This window comes from Notechis scutatus, chromosome 5, assembly GCF_049901735.1.
Source record: "Notechis scutatus isolate UNSWTSFEM ecotype Mainland chromosome 5, rNotScu1.2, whole genome shotgun sequence".
Lineage (NCBI taxonomy): Eukaryota > Metazoa > Chordata > Lepidosauria > Squamata > Elapidae > Notechis > Notechis scutatus.
The window spans coordinates 87,566,345-87,589,618 of NC_142013.1; the positions used below are offsets into that span (position 1 = coordinate 87,566,345).

The 23,274-nt window shown below is 32.9% G+C and overlaps 1 protein-coding gene across 10 annotated transcripts in view; it reads right to left on the reverse strand.

The window, feature by feature from the left end:
- Positions 1-233: 233 nt before the first annotated feature.
- Positions 234-23,274, reverse strand: part of ARHGEF7 (Rho guanine nucleotide exchange factor 7) — a 102,242-nt gene continuing 79,201 nt past the window's right edge. For 3 of the 10 annotated variants that reach the window (XM_026668889.2, XM_026668891.2, XM_087967278.1), the window contains 3 exons: positions 7,405-7,504; positions 4,953-5,007; positions 234-2,994 (listed from right to left, as the gene is read on the reverse strand). In XM_026668889.2, coding sequence (XP_026524674.1) covers positions 2,872-2,994; positions 4,953-5,007; positions 7,405-7,504 — 278 coding nt within the window. In that variant the 3' untranslated portion in view covers positions 234-2,871. Of the gene's footprint in view, positions 2,995-4,952; positions 5,008-5,419; positions 5,442-7,404; positions 7,505-10,081; positions 10,188-12,149; positions 16,323-19,940; positions 20,118-23,274 lie in introns of those variants that run through there. The other 7 variants (XM_026668892.2, XM_087967281.1, XM_087967279.1 and 4 more) reach the window with 5 other exon arrangements.

Here is a 23,274-nt window from a genome sequence, read left to right on the forward strand (position 1 = left end):
AAGCTAAGCCTTTTATTTCTCTTACCTTATGTCATCCGGACATAATTAATAGGGGTATAAACAATGAATATTATTAATACAGGACCATAAAAAATCATGAATTTAGAAAAATGGGACTAAACTCTTTAAGTCTGCTTAGTACAGATTCCGAATCTAGGTGACTTGAAGCAATTGGGGACTGATTTTGTTTTTATTCAAGACAGAGCAAAGAACTTTTAACACAGTCACAGGTAGTACTCAAATTATGACCTTTTATTTAAAGATGGTTCGAAATTATGAAGGTATTGGGAAAAGTGACTTATGATGCATTCTCTAAGGTACAACCTTTGAATCATCCCTATGGTCACATGATAACAATTTGGATGCTGAACAACCAGCTTGCATTTTCAATGGATAGAGTGTCTTGCAGTCAGGTGATTACATTTTGCAATCTTCCTAAACTGGCTTCCAACAAGCAAAGTCAATTGTGGAAGCTGGATTCACTTAATGGTCACATGATTCACTTAACAACCATTACAACCTTGGTAAAATGGTTGTAAAATCAAATTCAGTCACATGACTTGCTTAATGAACACACTGCTTAGTGACCAAAATTCCAATTCCAATCGTAAGTCAAGGACTATCTGAAACTGTTATTCAAACTGATTTCTCATGCTGCATAGCAGCAGCATTGAAAAGGGAAAAAAATGATACAATTTGTATAAAACAAATTGAAGAGGGGAATTTGATGATTAACTGATTTTCCTTTAATTTGACGATTTTGATTATCTCATTAATTGGGTCAGCTATTTCCATGGCCTCCAATCATGTCTTTGAAGGATACTGGACAGTTCCCACACAACTATAATACTCACCTTAATTTTATTTCTAAAATTAAGGTTGAATAAAGCAATTTTATAAAATAAGAATCCTCCTATGCCCTCTGCCATGACAGATGTCCTGACAATCTTCAATAGATATTTCACTGAGAAATAATACACAGCTCAAATCTTATTGCTTCATAAATGGAGGAGACATGCTTTAGTATATTTTCCTGAATAAAACAATTAGACAATTATAAATTATGATAAACACAGAACTGCCCTTCCAATAGTATGGCCATGCTGAATTCTCACCTCACCCCATCCCCATTACATGAAGCAATTTAGAATCTATATTGTGATATTAATATGATGGTTTCCTTGACTCTTGGTCATTAGCTGAAGTTTGAAGGTTTTCCCTATTCCAGATTAGTAACTGAAGACAACAGAATTTTCTGAGCTAAAGATGTGGAATGTAAAAAAAATAAAAATGTAAAAAAGACTGAAAAGGAAGGAAAACATGTTTCTATCCACTTAATGTGAAATCCAATAGTGAGAGACTAGCTTTATTTAAAAAGAACTGATTTATTCCGCAATTTTTTTTCAGGGCCATCACACCTCTAAGCAGAACATAGAGTTTTATACTATCCAAGTAGCAGGAAGAAAATTGAAAACAAAAAAGCTGCTTTTAACACACATACAGTTTGTGCATTATTCTTAGTATATACTTGCCTAAATTCAGCAGAAATTTATTCTTAAAATACTATAGCTAGATTTAGGTTTTCATTAATTGACTTCAAATACCAAATACCTTGAAAAATTATGTGCAAACTAGTTTGGAACATTGAAAAATGTATTACATGACCAAAATGTAATTTAAAAGAATCCATATGTACTTTCCCATATCTACATACATTTCAAACAACCAACATAAAGTTACAGCACCATAGATGATTGCTTTTCAGAAAGCCATTTTTAGTGTGTTTTTCTATATATAAATAAAACGGAGGTCAGAGGATTATTATTTTGTTTAGATCGTAGAAGGAAAAAAAGATTATGTTTGCACAGTAAAACAAGATTTGACTCTAGAGCACTACAGACATATGTTAACCTAAAACTTGCTATGTTCATGCAAAAATAATAAATAAATAATACATTTATTTCACAAAACAAACACATCATGGACTTGTACTTCTCTTATGACAACAGTACCGAGTGATTCATTAAAGCATTTGCCAGTTGTTTAATATATGCACAACTACTGCAAATTCTAATATACAAATTATCTAAGAACTAGCCACTAAAAATAAGAGCAAGCACATTTGTCTTAACTTGACTATTTTGCATTTTAACATGCCAAAAAGAAACATGTAAGTCTTGATTCTTAAAATATTTACCTTTAATATGAAATGATGCCAACTGACAGTTTACTGCATTGACAGTCGGTAGTTTTAAAATTCATGTTAAAATGGTGTCTGAAGGTTTAAACAGACATAAATAAATTTAATTAAATTATTAAAATAGGCTGAATACTGGGAAATATGCTGGGAATTACCAGAAATGTTTCCTATCTGATGCCTGAGAATGAAAAATTCAAAACAATTCATCTAACAGTGTATAATTTTCAGTAAATGTTAGGAGCGTATCATCAGCCACTGCTATGTTTGCTGCTTAGCTGAAATCATTACAGGAAGACAACAGAATACTATATCAGTCCTGATACACTGATCACATAAAATTCAAAATTATAAATATTTACAAGAGGGAGATGGATTTCTTAGCCAACTGTTGCACTTGTTGCAAAATGAGGCAGTTTAAATGGAAATAAGTAAAGACAGGTCAAGTTCAGGATCCACGCTATCTATACTTAAGTAAAGACAGCTTCATAAATGGACTGAATATTATTATATATATATAACGAAACATAATTCAATCCAGTTTAATCCTGATTGGTAGTGCTCTATATGCAACACTGACTAAATATCAGAAGACTTCCAGAGTTAGATTTGACAACTGGTCTTTCAATAGAAAGAAATATATATATATATATATAAAATATAAATATATATATTTATAAATTCGTTTCATCCCAAGAAGGATCGTTCATACTCTTTAGAACTTTCCGGACAAGCTTTTCAAGCTCCTTACGAGCTCTTTGCTCTTCTTCCAGTGATTTCTTCATCTTTTTATTATCCTGACCAAAACACAAAACACCAAAATACATTATGACAATTTGTTTTAAATGAGTAAAAACATTGTTTTCCATGAAGAAATTGGCTTCTACAATGAGGAGACTTTCAGAGTATATTGCTATAGATTTGTGCTCTCTTGAAATAAGTTTATCAGTAAAGAAACCTTGTTTGTTTTGTTCTGAGCTCAGCATAATATTTTCATTTTGTAAAATCCTCTAAAAATGTTGTAAGTGCAAATTAGGAAAAGAATTATCTTATCAGGAGAAGCTACAGTTGATATTTGATAGATGCAAACTGAGAAATAAGAGGAAATATGATGAAATATATTTCACAGGAGAATAGGGAGTCAAAGTAACAAAGTAATTCTTATGTTCAAGATTTTATTAATTTACAAAATAATTATCCAGAACTTTCTTGTGAGATAAACACAACTACTGGCTGAAATTAGAGGTCTTAAAGAATGATTCTTCCAAAGTTAAACTCAGAAGCAGTACGTTGTGGCAGGTGTTTCAACCCCTGATAGGCTCTTACCAGTGATTTTTTCTTAAACTGGAATTAATAGTTTGTGTAGATTGCATGTCTATATTTGCCTTTTACCTAACGTGCTCAAGGGAAGATATTTCTTCCTCCTCAAATAATATTTCCTGCTGACTTGTATTCATACCACATTCTGACTCACTGACTCACCCCGATCTCTTCACTGAGCCTTAAGAGCCTTCATTGAGCCTTGCAGCTGTGTTGCTCAATGTCAGTCCAGTCTCTGATAATCCCTATCTCATCCATGATCTAGTATTCTGATAGGTAGGTGTGAGACTCTACATGAGCTTGAGCCCCAGAGATCATTTGGAATCGCTGCTACTGCTGCTACTATATCAACCTCCCTACTGAGTAGAAGATTTCCTGCTTGTGTTGCTTGTTGCTTTCCTGCTTGTGTTGCTCTGGATTGGCAGTGCAGTTTACTGCAGTTTAAGTTGTTGGGGGACATCATCCAGCTTTTCATAAGTACAGACTTGGAGGCAGAGAAGGAATTCATGACTCCCAGAGCAACTATGAATTCAATTCAGTTTACTGAGGGCCTAATCCACACATGACCTGTTTGGCCTGGGTTTCACTTCAGGATAATAGCAATGTCATCTGGCATTATTAGTGCCTTGTAATGGAAGAATCAGTCACTGTTGACCTGGCTACTTTTCACTGCAAGAAGGACCTAATTGATCTGTCCCAGAGATGTAATGTGCCTAATAGGATTCTTGTTCCTGAGACTTTGATGTATAATCAAAGTCAGGTCTTAGTGGCTGAAATGATAGGGAGATGACAGTCTTAAACTGGATCGTGCTTGGGAGGATTCTAACTGGGCGGGCAAACTTCAGGTCCCTTCTCTAAAACAGTGCCATCTGTTAGGACTACAAAGGCATTCCTTTTTTGTCAGGCACTTGTCCTCTGGAATTATCTCTCCCCTCTTCTATATTAGTTTGTTCCTGAACTTGAAATGCCTTTGAAAAGGTATTAAAAACCTATCTCTTTCCTTGGGTCCTGGGGTCAGGATAAAAAGAGTCTCCATCTGGAGGAAGTTAATAACTGAATTGAATGTTTCTTTTCATTTTAACAGAACTGTCTACCAATATTTGTTTATTCTTAGTTTATTGTAAACTGTCCAAAATCACAGTTGGGTACTCATATAAATTTTATAAATATTCAATTCCTGTTCATATTTTTACTTATAAACTACACACACACACACAGAGCTTAAATTGCCAAGATTTATATTAGATTGGATTACCTATACAATCAATTATGCATGAAGGTTACTTAATTTCTATTTCATTAGTGAATTGATATTACATATTGATTTTCCTGCCAATTCAGAAGCACAATTTTAAAAATAGCCAACCTGTTTTTGACATAACTGCCATATTCTATCATCTTAATTGTAAAATATATTATAATATATTTTACCAACCTGTCTTAATTCCTGTACTTCATCCCTCAATGCATATACTGTGTCAACAAGACTTCTAAAACAGAAAATTAAGATAAAATACTATAAACATATATAAAATTGTATCAATACAGGTGATTTTACATCAAAAAATTATATAATGTGGGATGAAAAAGATACAGAGGAAGCTATTGAACCTGCTCTATTTGCAGTAAATTTTGGGCTTTTCTGGTATTTCTTTAAGACTTTGGCGGGCACAGGAGAGGGAATAAGCTTATGAAGCTAATTACCATAAAGTAACTTGGATTAGGGATGGTTCTGCTATCAAATGCTGTTCAATTCTATTTGTTGCAAACTTTTTTAAAAATAAAGCAGCATTTCAGATGTACATTTATATAAAAATAATATAATTAACAACAGCAAAACACCTGCAATCCTACATACAGATAAAAACAGAAATCCCAGGGTACTCAAGAACGCCACCTTACCACAACACTGATCAACTCCCAGCTGGCACAAGGGCAAAAGAAGATGCAAAAAGAAAAGTTAGAGAACCCAAGATTACTAGAATTGGTCTAAACGGGCAACAGTGGACTGATGGGCCACATTTCAGGCAATTAAGTAATGAATTTCTATAGGATATACATATATACAGTCACATGAAAAAGTAAGCACACCCCATGTAAAGTTTTTTTTTTAACAAATGGGGACATATTCATATTTCACCTTCATTCAAATAGCATTTAAAGATAAAGTTCATGTAATTTAATAATAAAAACTATGACTTTACAATCATTTATTCAATAAAAAATGAAGACATTTCCTTCTGTGGAAAAAAATAAGAACATCTTTGGCAATAATCCCCTGGTATTACTCCTTTTAGCAAAAATAACTTCAAGTAGGCATTTTTTATAATTATCTTTGACACTGACTAGGAAGAATTTCCAGCCCTTGACACTGACTGGGAAGAAATTTTCCCTACTCCATGTAGATTTTTTTCAACTGTGCAGTGTTTGAGGGATTCCCTGCATGAACCACCCATTTCAAATTATCCCAGGACATTTTGATGGGATTTAGATCTGGGCCTTCCAGAACTCAATTTTTTCAGCTATCCCTTGGTAGATTTACTAGAATGTTTGTTGTCATTATCATGTTGTAATTATCATGAGTGTCAGTCTTCTGACAGATGGCCTCACCTTATCCTCAAGCACCCTTTGGTATAAGGAAGAATTCATATGAGGGTTAGCTGTCCAGCCCTTAATGCAGCAAAGTAGCCTCAAATTATGAACATATTCACCAATGTGCCTTACAGTTGGTGTAGATCAGGGGTGTCAAACTCACGGCCCATGGGCTGGATGCATCATGCGTTGGCCACGCCCACACCTGGTTTAGCAAAAGGAAGTTGCAATACGGCACATGATGACGCCGTGATGATACAAGTTTGACATCACTGGTGTAGATTCTTCTGGTGAAAGGCTATCTTTAGTTTTGCCAAACATATATTCTGGTATTGTGGCAAATGACTCTAGCGTGCCTCTTTTGCCCAGAGTACATTGTTCCAGAAATTATAAATTATTCATGAGCAAACTTTCATCTTGCCCTGATTTCTTTCTGGGCAGCAAAGGTTTCCTCCTGGCATACTTCCTATGTAAAAGTAATTTATCTTTCAATTGATAGAGTCATGCATTTTGACATGAATAATGTTGAAAGCCATCTGTAAACCAGATGACAACATTCTGTAATTTAAGAGATTTCTTAAATCCTATATTCTGCTCTTGGGTTGAACTTATAGGGACGATCACACCTGTACAAGTTGGCAGTTGCTTGAAATCTCCAGTTGTATATGATCTTCCAGATTAACAAATGATTGATATCCTATTGCTTGGCAATATTTTTAAATCCCTTCCAAGACTCATAGGTATCTATAACTTTCTTTCTGAAAATCTCAGAGAGAGCTCTTATAAATCTAGGCATGGTGATACTTCAGCAACAAAGAACAAATCAAATTAACTGTCTGAGATTTCAGTAAGACAGTTTTGTCCCCTAGCCTCTCAGACAATATTCTAATCATCGGCACCTCATCTAGTACACAGGATTCTAAGATAGAATTTTAGATATGCGAAGTAGAGACAATGTACGGGTGTACTTACTTTTTCCACATGTGAAATCTGTATTTATGTTTATTTAAACAAATGGAGTACAAAATGTAAATGGTGCAGGATATATTGTATTAGATCCTCTTTATCAATATTGTTGAAATGAAGTTTAAATATCTGTATGTTGAAACATGAAAAAGTCAACAATTTCTACGTGGTGTATTTACTTTTGGCACTTGACTGTATATTCCATACTTCCTTATTATTGAGATACTTACATAACAATGCAAATATTCTACACACACACACACACACACACACACACACAAAATGATATATAAACTGTTTAAAACTTTGTTTTAAAGAAATCATCTTACTTTTCTTCTATCACAGTTTGACCATTACTTTTTGTTTCTTCTACAATAATTTTTTCTTCCTCTGGAAGTAGTACTTGGGGAGCAGATTCTTTACGGGAGTCTAGTATAAAATGATAATAGAATTAAAAGACAAAACATACTTTTAGGCAGAAATTATAATTAAAGTTCATAGGAGCAGTTGATCTTTTATTTGCTTGTTCTCTATTTTATAGATATGCATTATGTAGCAGTCACTGTTTATTATCATTGGCTTCAATAAGAAGGGTCGACAAACTATGATGTAAATTTTTCAACCAGCATTAAATTAGGCAAAAACTGCCAAGTTAAACTAACTGTGTAACTGTTAGATATAAAGCTAGTAAAATAATAAGCAATAAGCAATGATTATGAAATATTCTGTTGCTCAAGAAATTATTGTGATTATTAAATACATTCAGTTAAGATTATTATTTTAGAAAGTGTTTGAAGATGTTGCTGGTAGCTCCAAACCCGGTTATATATAAAAACAATTTTCAATTACTGCATTGCTATCAAACAATTTTAATTACTACAGTTGACTTCAAGTGTCTAAATATCTTTAAATTTAAATTTACTAGTACGGTAACCATATTTTTCTGAAAAAAATTAAAGGATAAACTTGAAAGGGGATCAAATCTGAAAGAGGTTCATAAGGATAAAAACAAATGTTTATACTTATAACTTTGCTTTAGAAAGGAAAATTTAAGACCAAATCCAAGAAAAAAATTACAGAAATGCATTTTCTAATAAAAATATCCAAAATCAATTCATGTAAACTTATTTTTAAAACACAATTCGATTTCCATATTTTTCACATAAACGTGAAAGGCTGTATATCAATCAGTATGTTGTTGTATGTTAAAGTTAAATAACCAAAATAAAGGATAAAAGTGAATTTAAAAAAAATAAATCTAAAAGACAGCTTTGTGAAATAAAGGATTGTCTTTTATAATATGAGACATATGGTCACTATACTTTAAAATAATCTTTCACATCTTTGTGCCACCCATATGTTATCACTGCCCATAATCCTCAACCAACATAACCTTTCACAGCTTTTCTTCCCACTGTTTATTCTGTGGTAAAAGACTAGTACTTTATTGATAACATTCTGAAGAACAAAAACCAGCATATTCAGAGGTGTGATTCCACTGCAAAAAATATTACTATCACACAACCTGTAAACTTAGTTTATATAATTAATTATAATTTATAAAATTATACTAATTTTATAAGCGTAGTGATAGCAATATTTTCCTGCAATGGAATAACATTTCTGACTCTACAGAGTTTTTAAATACTTAACATGAAGTAAAATTCTATTTATCATTGGACAAGGCACCAACTTATCAACTACATAGCTGGGGAATGATCATTATGATACAGATTGAGTCAGAAATGTTAAAAATATTTTTAAAAATATTAATTCTGCATATAGAATTAAAACAAAACTTCTATGGTACAAACATAATGCAAGTGAACTCAAAATAAAAACTTAAAAGTAGATTGAAAAAATAGTGATCTGTAGTGAGACAGATGTTAACTGAAGGAAAAACTACACAAAACAATGTTTTAAAGTTAAGTTACTCAAACAACTCAGGAAAGTTATTTCAAATGTAAAAACATGGCAGAAAGGAAAAGAGAAGGATTGAAATTAAATAATGGAGGCACAATCCTTGGGTTATGAGAGAAAACTAAAGAGTATATAAAACTATTACTAGAAAAATACCAATAATTTTAAAATAAGATGATAATTTCTGAGAAAAAATATTAACTTTATTCTGAGAGCCACAGATAATTCACTTAATATTAAGCCTAGGGGTCCATTATCTTACAAGTGGTACCACAACCCAGTTAACCTTTAAATAAATAGTCATTTATATCCATTGAAATTAATAAGAAAAGATATTTAATAAGGTATATAAGATCAAGTTTTCAAAGAGGTTGATGACATTCTGTTAATGCAAACCTCAATTAATTCACTGTTACTTAATCCAGTCTTCTTTGGAAGCATGTGAAACCATATGAAAATGTCATTTCTGCCGCAAATACATATTACCCAATATAGAAACATGTTTAAAGTTTTGATTCCATTAACACAGAAAGAAATTTCACCGGGGAATGTTTTGCCAAAAAATCCAATAAAATATAAATAATACGTGACTGAACTCCAATGTTCAATACAATTTTCAAAATGGCAATTTCCTTTTGCAACATAGCATAGGAAAGAAAAAAAACCCACTCCTACCTGCTATAATCCTCATTATCACATAAACACACCTGCCCAAGTACTTTCCGCTTGCAGGTTTAAAAACATCCCTTTTAATGTTACCTTTAATTTCAACCTTATTGCAGAAACAAACCCAAAAGACAATGATAAAAACTCCAAGAGCTGCAAGAAGTCTGTAGATAGCAGCACTTTATTACTAATTGATTAGCCCAAAGGAAAAAGAAGAAGAAATTGTTAGACAGCAAATAAAACAACCACAGTAAAAACCAATAATTATAATACTGGAACAGTCAAAGTATGGCTTATTTTAAAAACAGTAAAACAAAACTTAGCCAGGTTAAGGGAAATAACATCACAATAATTGGATTACAAAGATTAATAAAATGGATCTAGGTAAGCTGGAAATCTGACTAGATGGGACATTATTACCTGCAGCTGGGTGTCTTTATAATTGCAGCAATATAACAAAACATGGGTTTAATGTTTCAGGAAGTCTGTAACATATTGTCCAGTAAAAGAATTTTTGCTGTAATCCCTGAAAAATAAACAGCTGGTATTTAGGATTTCTTTATTCCTCTTAAAGAATGATCAGGCAACCTTTGCCAAATTGGTTAGATATACATCAGATTATATATGGATGTTCTAGAAATCTACTTTCTGTATGTAAAGAGTCTCTTGGATTTGCATGATGGAAAAGAAAGAACGCAAGGATACTAACACAGGATTTCTCAAATTCTGTTGTATCTGAATCCATAAAATGAGGCACAGATTGATGTGAATATCTCCATGTATAAAATCAAGATTTCATTGGCATTTCAGATTGAAATTTTATTTTCAATTTTATATGTATGTAAGCTTATGGGTTCTCAGGCTTTGTAGAACTGCCTACTTCAGACTTGCACAGACTTCACTTCAGACTCCCATTCTACCTTCACAAATCTAACCAGATTAAACATTAACAATCTGTGGATTCCTCTTCATTTCTTATGATTCCCCAAAGGGACTCAATTTACTTCCTTAAAGATTAACTCTTTGGTTTAATTACAGCATACCAGGAGTTTAGAAATTTGTTCAATAAGCATGCCATTAAATTTTTAAACCAGGTGAGATTAATAAGTACAAACGCATCACAAAACACTCACACTCAAATATTTCTTAGATAGAGATAACTGACATTTAAAAAGAGGAAACACATTGGATAAAACACAATGGCTATTATTATTAATGCATTCTGCCAAGCATCTGTGATGACTTGAACTCCAAAAGTAGAGTCTATTGTTTATATCTGATCAAAGTCCCAGGGGAACGTAAATCTTGTTCTTCAGTAGATTTCTGTGTTCCTAGCCATTTATTTCCAATGTCTGCCCTACTGTTTCTGTCAATCTTCAAGATTTAGGCCTGCTAGCTTTATTTTGTTAGAAAGAGAGGTTTAATTGAATATTGTAACAATATTGGACAGGATAAATAATGTATCAGAAAAGTTACTGTATATCTCACTAAACCAGCCTTCCATATTTTTGATAATAGCATGAATCTAATAATTGCTGTTGAGAAATAGATACTTTGGAGCTCTCAAAGAATAATTTTTTTTTTCCAACAGATCCACACAACTCTTTAAAATTAGATGTAACCTATATTAAAACTTGATACTGGAAAATGTCCTTGAAGTTCTTGATGTGGTTTCATGTCTTTAGGAGGAAAATGCTGAGATATCAGATGCAGGAGCTGATGATGGACATGCCTGTATGTATTTTGCTTAAAGTAATGCACTTCTAAGCTATCCAAAAAGAAGAAATGAAAACATGCAGGTTTTTCCCCCTCCATATTTTGTAGAATTTAATATTTTTTCCCTATTCCTACGCATTTCTTTTTAAAAGTTGCTTGCATAGGAGATAAGACTAAAGTTTAACCACTAACCATGTTTTGTAAAAAGCTTTGGCAGTAGTGCCATTGGACTAGCCTATTATATGTGCATGTTTGAAATCTGTAAATAAGATAATGCAGGCTTGGATTGTCTTACGGTAGCTATATTTATGAGCACTATATGGTCCAGAACCCATACATCTGTTTGGAGGAGTAGAAAAGAGGAAGGAAGTTTCTAGAAATTGGTCACTTTCTTTCATTGGTTCCACTTCATCAATAGATACTGTTTCCAGATCTCTTGAACACAACAATAACATTTTTTTTACAAATAGTTTAAGACATTTAACAAAGATGCAATGCTTTCTTTATTGCAACTAAGTATTCCTTGAAAAATGACTTGTATGGAAAGATGCCCAATCTTTAACAGGGAGATATAGCGCTTTGGATTCAAGCCAAAAAGACCCTTCAAGCATTCAGATCTGTTCAACTAAGACTGTCATAACTCCTAAAAGAAGCAGTAACAGTTCTCAGGATTTTGCAGTGATTATTCACAGGTCTTCTGCAACTAATGACAGTATTGTTCGCAATAAAAATAATAGACTAAATGAAGGAAAATTACAGAACACAGGACACAAACAGAGCAACCATATTCATTTTATTCACATAAGAACTAGCAGTCTAGTATTGTTAAAGTACTGTATCATCCCATAAAAAAGGAACTTTGAAAAACAATCATACATTTAAAAAGGAATATTCTTAAAATGGAATTAGAAGTCCACAAACTTGGTTTCAGCTTGGCAATCAGATAAATGATAACATATGCAGTCAGAATCCATTTGAAGACATCCATTTTAAAATATATCAAAATTAATGTTCACAAAAGATTCAAAGTCCTCATCTTACATCAACAAGTTGCAATTAATCCATGAGAACAATGAAAGAAAATGAGGGAAGAGAGAAATGGAACAATTTTCAATCTCTGTAAAAAATTATCTAAGAAGCATAAATTCACTTAAACGAAAATAATACCACCAGTGGGTTTAAGACTGTCCTTAGGATCAGTCTTTTGTACATAAGTTTAATTCTCTACTGAGCACCAACAAAAGGGAGATGAAACACTTTCGGCATATCTCTAAGGAAAATCAATATACTAGTAGGCACCATCAAGGCTTAATTTAGATACAGATAGTCCCTGAGTTAAGAATATCTGACGTAAGCTGAAACTTCACAATGCTTCAGAAACCATGAAGCCACATGTTTTTAATATACAGCCTGTTTAGCTGAAAGCATTACACAGTTCAGCACTGGCTAGAGGAAGGACATGCTGTCCGCCATTTTTAGTAATTAGGCAATCTGTTTTTAAGTACAAGTTCTGACTTAAATACAAATTCAGGTTAAGGTCAGTGTTAAGGAATGGAACTGTTCTTAACCAGGGACTGCCTATGATATAAAATTAAATCTGTAAAAGTACAGGACATTCCTATATGAGTAAGCCCCTAATATAGGTTACGATGGATTATTTATTTATTTTTGAACAAAGAGCAATTCAGAAGCTATATTATATGATGTCAAAACTGTTTGTGGTTGTATAAAACTCATTAATTTCTTTCCATTCTTGCAGTTAGGCTTTTCCAAAGCAGTGTTAATAGTTCAGAATGTTCTGCCAAAATTTTTATATATATTTGCATTTGGTATAAACACAGAAACGAAATGGGTATATATTTCTATTTTATATAATTTATTCCACTTAAAATATGTGTGTTGAATTTTGTTTTTAAAAAGATGGAATACCACAACAAATATAAGTTATTAAAATCAGAAGGGGTTTCAAGGTGGGCCTTTCATCATCAATAATTAAAAATGATCTCAGTTACCCATAACTTCTCAGCCTTTTGATTAAGTATAGTATCTCAATTATTCTAGTTTTCTTGTTTTGGGCTTATTGAATGTATCATTTATCCATCTTTGAACTGACAGAGAAATATCAGTTTAAAAACTGCTGCCCCATTGCTGATTCTGTCCTGACATAATTATTTTCTAGCTGGACAAAAAATGTTCACTAACCATTCTTAGGTTTTGTACAATTGTTTTGCATTGTGGGTCCAAAAACAACCCATGAGGGGACAGACACTGGGGTGTGCGTGTTATGGGGTGAAGCAATAGGTAACCCTCCCACTGCACTACTACTCCCTCAATATCTGTTGGATTACTAACAGCTAAGGAACATGGAGTGGTTCTGAGGTATGGAAGGAATTTCCCTCCTGCTTCACAGCAAAGTCTCTCACTCACCCATAGCATCTGATTGAGGGACTTTTGAATTTAGTCCAGTTTAAAATTTGGTTTCTCCCACAACTCAGAGATTTCATGGGAGGGGGATGTCCACATCAAACAAAAGTAATCAATAAATGTTGGGCTGATTCAACCCCCTACAACAGAATGGTTGACAAAGTGTATCAAATTGTATCTACAACTAAAAATATTTCAGGATAAGAGAAAAAAAACTTTAACATGAGAACAGCTAATGGCCACTTAAAGTGCCTTAAGTGTGGGAAAGGGGTCAAATGAGGGCTTATGGCATCAGAAAAAAGAGAGGAAGGGCATTTTTAACCAAGTAAGAAAAGACCCCTAAAATAATTTCTGCATCTACAATCCTCTGACAGTCGAAATGCAATCAACCAAGAGTCGAGGACATAGTTTTCAGAGGAAGGGAATAATCAAAATCACTCTAGCTTAAATGTACCATTATCATGCAGTTAATTACAAAATACAGAATCCTACCCAATCCAAACTAAAGACAGCAAGAACAACAGATACGTATCTGTAGATAAAGGAGCTGGCTTGTTTCCTTTATTTTGTCTCTGATGATAAATTAATTCAATAAATAAACAAATAAAATATATGCTAGAGCAACTGACGGGAACACTTTTTCCACGTAGGATGTCCGAGGTGAAGTCACTAAGATGATCTAGTAATGATTTTTCACCAAAATCAGCATGACTTTCGACCAATGTCTACCAATCAGCCCTATGCCATGAAATGATTGTTGTGGGGAAAAAAGTAAAACAAATACTATGTATGCTGTGCCTTGAACTTCTGAATAAAAGGTGAGATGTACTTGTAAATCAAATGAAAAAACAGGCTGTATAAGCTTCCCCACATAGCTACAAAGAGAATTAAGGCTATATAGTGCTAATTGAAAAGCAGGATCATTTATTACTAGTTTTCATTATTACGTGTACTAGTAAAGGAATTATTCTGGGAGTTCCCAAACTAAATATACTAAGACCTCATACTTTTATTTATCCATGTGCACCATCTTGTTCTCATAAGTTGATAAGTTGACAATCCACCCATCAACTTTCAAATCCAGTTAAAAAATTCCTGACAAAATAATTCCCTGTGTTTGCTGGCAGGCCAAACCTTACTTTCATTGATCCCAGCCTTCCCTATCTTCCCTGAAATCCCCCACCCTCAGAAGTTTCTGGAAATTGAGGGTGCACTGGGAATGGTATCAAACTACAGGTGAAGAGGTTTGTTGTGAGAAATAGTCACCTTTAACATGAGTAAAAAAAAATAAGACGAAAGTCATGGTATTTAATTCTGAGACTCTTTCAATGTCAAATGTTCACTATATAAACTTACTTATTTAAGGTGACTACAGAAAGTAATTGTAGAAATTAAACTTTGAGATCTGCATCTACATCTTAACAAAAAATATTTTAAACATTTATTTGCACAACATTGATTTTCTATTGATTTCATTCTACTTACAGTGGCTGTTTCACCTTATACTTCTAATCAACCATCTTCAATTTTTAACTATGAACATTTTCTTGTGAAAATAACTATCAAAATCCATGTTACTAAACAGATATACTAGAGACCATTTTAAGGCAAACAAGATTACCAAATATTCTTTATTACTAAGAATGAAACTGGGCATAGACTCAATAAAAGTTAATAAAGATTACCAAATATTCTTTATTACTAAGAATGAAACTGGGTATAGACTCAATAAAAGTTAATAAAATTCAATGCCTGATCATATGCATGCTTACTCATAAACACTGTCATTTGATAGTTAATTACTAATTAAATATATAAATGATTGCAGCATCATAACAATATACATTGCTAATATTGTATATTTACAATAATAGCTCCCAATACTTTGATAATTCAAAAAATAAGTTCTTAGATAAAGTTACATTCTTTTCATTTTAGGAATGAACAGTAATACTTCAAAGTGGTACCCAGACCATAAATCCCTAACTGGTGATGTTCACATAAAAAACAAATAAGACAAATTGTATTAGTATAGAGGGGTTGCCAACCCCTTGGGCAGTTACCCTGGTTCATACAAATAAAAAGTTTAAGAACAGCAATATAGGCAGTAATTACTTTACAAATCCAGGTAGCATGCTGATAATCTTACGAATATTAAAGAGTCCATTTGTAAACATGTCTCAATCCAATTTCTCAGAGATGCCACATTGGTACTACTATATGCACAAATCTTCCCTTTTTCATTTGGAACTGTACTGTGAATGCAGTTCTGCTTACCCCATTAATAAACTACTGAAATAACTGTCAGAAAATATATAATACCTGGACACCATACAAATGTCTCCCACTTCAAGAACTGACTCATGTCAAATGTGTGCAACTCTTCCATATGAGATATTCAATGCACTTGTTTGGACTAACCAAAAAAAACCCCTTAGCTTTTCTCTGGTGGCATGGCCATCTTTTCTTTTTCAAACTCAACAATTTCATCTGAATATAGATGAGCTGTAATTCATCTTAACTGTTAAGAAAGAAAGAAGCAAATATAAAGTCAGTTTATCAAACAGGCTTGATTTCACTAACATGGTTAAATTAACCACAGTTAGTTTTATAATTTGGACAAAACGATAAAAAAATTCTTAATTTACAGTAGAAGTTTTCCACTTTGCAGTTCTATGGGAGGGAGGGCAGAACAGGGAAGATTTACCTTGTTTTGCTAATGCATTTGAAATGAAATCAATGAGATTCTCCTCTATAATATTAGAAATTAATTCTGTAAAAAACAGATTTTCAATAAGCTAAAAATCTGAAATCTAACAAAATCTGTTTCAACATGAAATAATTCCTCAAAATACAGAAGGCAGCTACTCAGATATACTCAAGTCCTAAATTAATTATTTTATTTTTGGTTTCCATTCTGGTCACCTTCAAAAGATTATTTTAAATAAACAATATTTTAAACCAGTCTGCTTTTTCTCCTATTTCTTTCTCTTTCTCTCTTTTTTGGCATAACTTCAATAAAAGCATAAACTAGTAAATACAAAATGTATTAAAATATACATAACAAATACTTTGAAAAATGAGCAAAACACTTCAGCTGTTATAAGCTACCACACACAATTAAATACAAACTGTACAATACAATGCACATTCAGATATACATCTATATTTGCTTTCAAAAGCCTATAACTTACTTTTCCATTCACAAATAAAATGCAAAGTTTCTCTCTCTCTTTATATATACATATGTTTTATATCACTATGTACACAATATATTGTGTTTTGGCGAGATGATACAAAACACAAAATTAATATAATTAGAATTATTGTGGTAAATACGAATTAAATGACAATACCATTTAAGCCATGTGAAAAAGACCCACAACGGTTCACACTTACTTTCTAATTCTTCATTCATTATAATACTGACTGTACATTCCATAACATAAAATACTCAGTGTTATCATACAGGTTCCACAAAAATATTAACTAAAATTTGGGCTGAATACAGTACAACAATGTTAACACTAGAAAGTTTTTTTTAATGCTGTTGCATTAAAATTTCAAATCCATCAAAACAGCCAGCAATCTCCAACAGCAAAAACACCAATAGAGAACTTTAACAATATAGTTAAGCCAAAGAAAACTTTTGTAAAGATCCCATCCCATGGTTCACACTTGTTGTAAGAATTAATCATGGGAAATTATCAGAATATGAACATTTTGAATAAACATTCTGGAAAAAAAAATACAAAGCTTTAGAGCAGCCACAGTAATTCAAATTTGTAATACATCATAAAAACAATAGACTGTGTTAAAAAGACTTTACCCATTGTAAAAAAAAACTTTCAAAGCCAAAACATTTCTGATTAATGATAGCATTGACCTATAGTTCAGTATTATTCATATTGTATTTTTAATTCATTTTAATTAAAAAACAATACGAATAATACTGAACTTTATTAAACTTTTATTAAACTTTGAAAATATAAGAGTTAAGGAGGCTTACAAAGCGTTGTTCACCCACATAGAATACACAAACATTCCCTTATCACTATGTCTTCATAGCAGAAACTAGATTTTATACAGGAAAAGCATATAATTTCCTAACTTTTTGTAAAAGCAGCAAGGAAAGATATACCTGAGCAGGAAAACAGCAAGGGAGGCCATTAACTCCTTTGCCCAGTCATTTTCACACTCAAATTGCTTCTTTTCAGGTGTTCATAATGGAAAGAGACTGTGTTTGAAAAGGAAACCAGGCCCAATGGAAAGGATTAAGAATCTCATTTCCTAAAAGAAGCCTAATCCCAATGCTACTGGAAGATTCATAATAATTTAATGCCACATTAATTGGAGCTTTGCAGAACAGAAACCAATGCCTCTAAGGACTGCTATTGTTGATCCATCTCTGTTGGTCACAGTAACTTAATCTGCTCTTAGTTTCCTTTGGGCTGTACAGTGGTTCAGCTCCCTGTTTTATTAAAGCCATTTTGGAGGCAGTAATGGTTATTTAGGTCAGTAATGTAGCACAAAACAACATTTTGTGCCTAGGCTCCCAATTCACTAGCCCATCAATTTCATGGCTATCAGGTAAATATGTAACCTTAGGCTTTTATTAAAAATGTGTATTTATGAAATGATTTATGTAGAAGTTGAATAATTTTACATTTACTTTCTCAGTATATCAGTTCAAATACCTGCTTCTATTAACCAATGTACTATCCAATCTCCAAGCAGTACAATATTGTGTGCATATTTACAGGTTCAAGATCTGTGACATTCTAAGGACTGGTACTCTGGGGTGTTCTGAACAGTAATAACTGGTCCATTTGATTAAATTTGTTTCAGTAGTAGCTTAAATTGCTGAACTGATTTGATAAATTCAGTATTCTTGAAAAATAATGTTTTGAAGATATTTTGTACCAATTGAAATACTATTAGACTGCTTTCTTTTCTAAAATAAGTTCTGGCAATGATTTTATACAGCAAATCTCCCATGAAATATTAAGACCTTTTGTTTATGAGCTAAACACAGAAAACTTTGCAAAACTTTGCAAGAGTATTACTGATAGAAATTTGGATGGCTTTTAAAAATGTGCTTATAGAGAAATTAATGGTTTCATTTACATTTCAATGATAAAGCAAACTACAAAAATATACTCCTACTTTTCAATTTTAACAGAATGGGTTTAAATTGCCAGTAGGAACGTATGACTTTGGCACTTCCAAAATCTGGATGCTTGGATTTCCTCCCAATGTATAACTTGCTTATCTTTAGACAGAAATTAGCCTATGATTTATTATTGTACACTTATGACATAAAATCTATATTTAACATGACAGCTACAGTTCAATGTAATATTGGTGCTCAGGGAAACTTGCAAATATTCTAGTGCATTGTTTTATGTTGAACTGGCTACACAATTTCTTGAATGTATCATTTCTTTACCTTAGCAAAAATAATAGCAAAACTCAACTTGCTCTCAAAACAGTTTTTTGCAGTTTTGAAGTTTTCCATACTTACTTAATTCACTTGCTCAGTTTCTGATTCTTCCAAAATTTAAGAAATGTGGGTAGAATGATGCAGTATTAATTAGTAATATACTAAATCTGCTTGTTGTTTTTTTAAAAAATAACTTAGACATTTATCAGAAACATCAAAATATGATTTTCTCATTTCTGGCAGTTTTGGTTTCTGAGGTGGGAGTTCTTTTAGCTGCTATGCTTAAGTTTATTTTTAAGTTATTTAGTTTAAAATATGTATGAACCTAAATACTGTAAGGCTTAATAATTTTCATGTGAATGGCACAAGTAGTATTTCAAGATACAAGTATACATATATTTCAAGAATCAGGGTGGGGGAGAAGTGTTGTAGCTATGCTGAAATCTTAAAAAGAGTAAACCATTCATAGCTACATACCAATACTTGAATCTTAATATAAAAAAGATACCATAAATGTAGAAGGCGTGACTGAAGTCAGAAGTTTCTCCAAAAGATTGTTAAAATATCACATTAAAAGAGACAAAGAACTTCAAGAAAACGTCTAAGAAAAGCAAGCTGTGATACAACAAGCATTTGTTAAGAAAAGCTCAGAAGTGCATTAGTTCTGGTGAGAGATATAGGAGCAACAGCTCTTACGAGATGTAGAGCCCATTCTGTAACTATGAGCTGTCCATATACTGTCATAGTCAGAGTCTTCAGAGAGGTCGGAAGGCTCCAAACGAGAAAGGCTACTGCGACGACCCAAGGAATCTAGACTGGATTGGTCATCATCAGCCAAGACGTGATTATGCATCAGGTCAGTGCCTTGCCATGCTAAGGATGTATGGATGAAATGAAAGGGAGGATGGAGACAGGCAAAGGTGTGATGAGGAGGAGAACATACAGGATAAGCCACAACCAAAACAGATGAAAATAAAAGCAAAGGTGATGGGAAGAAAAGGAAAAGAGAAAATATTGTTAAAAAAGCACCAAATCTTTTAAATCCCTATTTTGGTTGGGTTTTATCTACAAAATATATTTGGCACATACATTTAAAAACAAAAAAAAGGGGAACTCTCTGAATTTTACTCTCTTGCTTAGAATGTGCATTTGCTTTCATGTTGCTTTTAATGTTCTAAGAAACCATGACTTTAACATGAAGTTTTTTTAAAAGTGGGAGAAACTATTACATTAGGATTTTTTTTTTAAGTCTTTTGAATTGATTCTTAAAGTTGGGCTAGATGGTATTTCCAAGAAGGGGAAAAAAAATCTGCTCAAGAATGCGATATGAACTTCCCCAACTTGCAACTTGAGACATTGGGAATGCAATACATTTGGAGAATGTGCAGATTAAAAAAAAATACTACTTAGCCATATTTAGTACATTTGGTACATTTTCCCCTTAAAAACCAATTTTGATCATAGCTTTCTGTATACATCTATATCTGGAATAATTCCCTAAGGAGATCTAGAAGAATGCCCTTATGAAGAAGGAAATTAATGACTAGGAGCTGTTAGCATTTTGCCATCCTACACAAAATTCCTATCAGAAATTATTGTCATAAGTACTTATTTTTATAGAAATATTCCAGACCAGAAGCACGGGAGAAAAAATTTAACTGGTTCAGGAACTTTTAATTTAAAGAGAATATGCAAATATGAAACAATTTTCAAACTGAAAAATGCCAAGAGAAACTGAAAATTATTTATCCAGGTAGCTAATACTAATCAGCTTGATTTAGTGAAAATAAAGACATAAGACACTTAGGCCCAATTTGCATATACAGTCAGTATCCAAAATAGTTGTACCCAGGCATTATCCATCTAGTTGGAGCCTTTTAGTGACACTAATATGAATTCTTCAACAAAGAAGGTTTGCAGTAGTTAAAACTGTAAGTTACATGGGGAAATATGCTCACTGAGTAGCTTGCCAAATAGAATTTGCTCATTCTCCTTAGGTTCTCAATCCAGCTTTCCATAGGCTGTACATGTGAAAAGGGCCATTTGAGACTGTCCTAAATGTCCCTTTCACTTCTATAGAAGATGGAGTTGGGCATGAGTGAAACAAAACCGGAAAAATCACTGTGATATTTAGGACAAGTTACTACTGGATTTTCTTACTGCTTTTCCAATCCTTTCAAAATTATATAATAGCCTTTTCACATGATAGTAGAAGACTTAACAGGCCTATAATTGAAATCCTGTAATTATCTGTTCAGTGAAGAAACATATTGTCCACATATAATGAAGGAAAAAGACCATTCTGTTGCAGGGGGAAAATATGGATATCAGCTATATTCCCTATTTCCTTACAAAGTGAAATATATCAAAATCAAGAAGTGCGGGGAAGATTTACAGGAGAAAAAGAAACAAAGAAGAGGAAAGCTGAAAACAATTCATAAAACAAATAATAGGGTAGCCCCTACTAGCTAGTTATTCTTGGATGGATATCGTCATGGTAATCCAGGACTTTAGGCTTTTGGTTCTGAGATATCCAAAATCACCTCAGAAAGTTGCAATGCACAACACTACTGTTGCCAGAAACAATTATATGGAATGGATGGATATTGTATGTCCATGTAATCATGAGGAGTTGAGCTACACTTACCCTCTACAGGACACTATATAAGCTCTCCTGTGTTGGAGATCCATAGCACAGGATTCAAATAGATAATTAACATAAAATTCTTAAATATACAATGAATTAATCAAAGCAGTTTAATCCAAAAAATATAACATCTCTTTAAAAGTAAGAGACTAGTGGCATGTGCAATAATATTCCATATGATAATTTTAACTGCAAGGAATGGCATATTACCCATGCAAAAGTATTTCTTTTGTTCCATCAAAAAGGTGAAACTCAGGTGAAAAATTATGTGTGGATTGGGCTCAAAGAAGCAGAATATTCTTATCTTGTGAAAAGGCCCATAGAGATACAGTTATATGCAGAGGTTTAAGCATCATGCTCAAATTGTATGACTCCTTAAAGCTGATACAACTCTCCATGGAACAAAATTAAAAATGACATATCTTTGCAAATTTGAATGTATATTTGCTATATAAAACAGAACAGTGAATATGACAGGTACAGAAGTTTGGATGTCTTTCCAGACATTTTTTGTAATCTGCCTTTGGCAGAAATAATAGCTTCTGTATTTTTCTGGTAGCCTAATGTAATATGTATGACACCTCAGCACTCGACTGCTTCAAAACTTGTTGAATTCGGGGTTCAACGCGTTTTGAAGCAGAAATCTTTCCCATCACTCATCTTTCTCCCAGTAGTCAATGCACAAGGAAGAACCTGCTGGTGTCAGGTGCTTTGTGGCTCACTATTTCTTCCATCTGAAATTGTGGGTCATGTAATAAGTCACATGGCTATTCAGTATTCATTGCATCTTTCAGAACAAATTATCAACAAGTACCAAGGTACCACTGTATAGCGTTTTATAGATAAAAATAGGTTGGATAATTTAACAAGACAATGCACCAAAACATACTTTCAATCCATAAAGGTAGGCCAGGTCAAGAACCAGGCACTGCAGGAATTATAGAATGCTACTTATTATTGTAAAGGACATAACCCTAAAATCCAGCCAGAATTTCTTTCTGCCTCTTTTTATACCAAGCAGACCCAAGAAAGGGTTGAGTTTCCTTCCCAAACTTTCTCCTTTCCCAGAGTTTAGTTTTGTCTTATTTTTCCTTAATTGCTCCTGCATGTCTTCTTCAAGGTTATCTATGCATTTATCTACATCAAAGCAACAAGAAGCATTAACAGGAAAGGAAGATAAATATTTATATACTATACTGTGTCTTTCCTGAAAATCTTTAGGACCATCTCAAACATGCAATCCATGTAAGAGACCTAATAACATTTGTGAGCTAGAGAAGATATTTAAGGAACAGTGAGAATAAAGTCTTAAAGCATTAACAGAGAGAGTATTAGCTGACTACACATATTTGAAAACTTGCAGGAAGACTGTAGCAAGTTTTG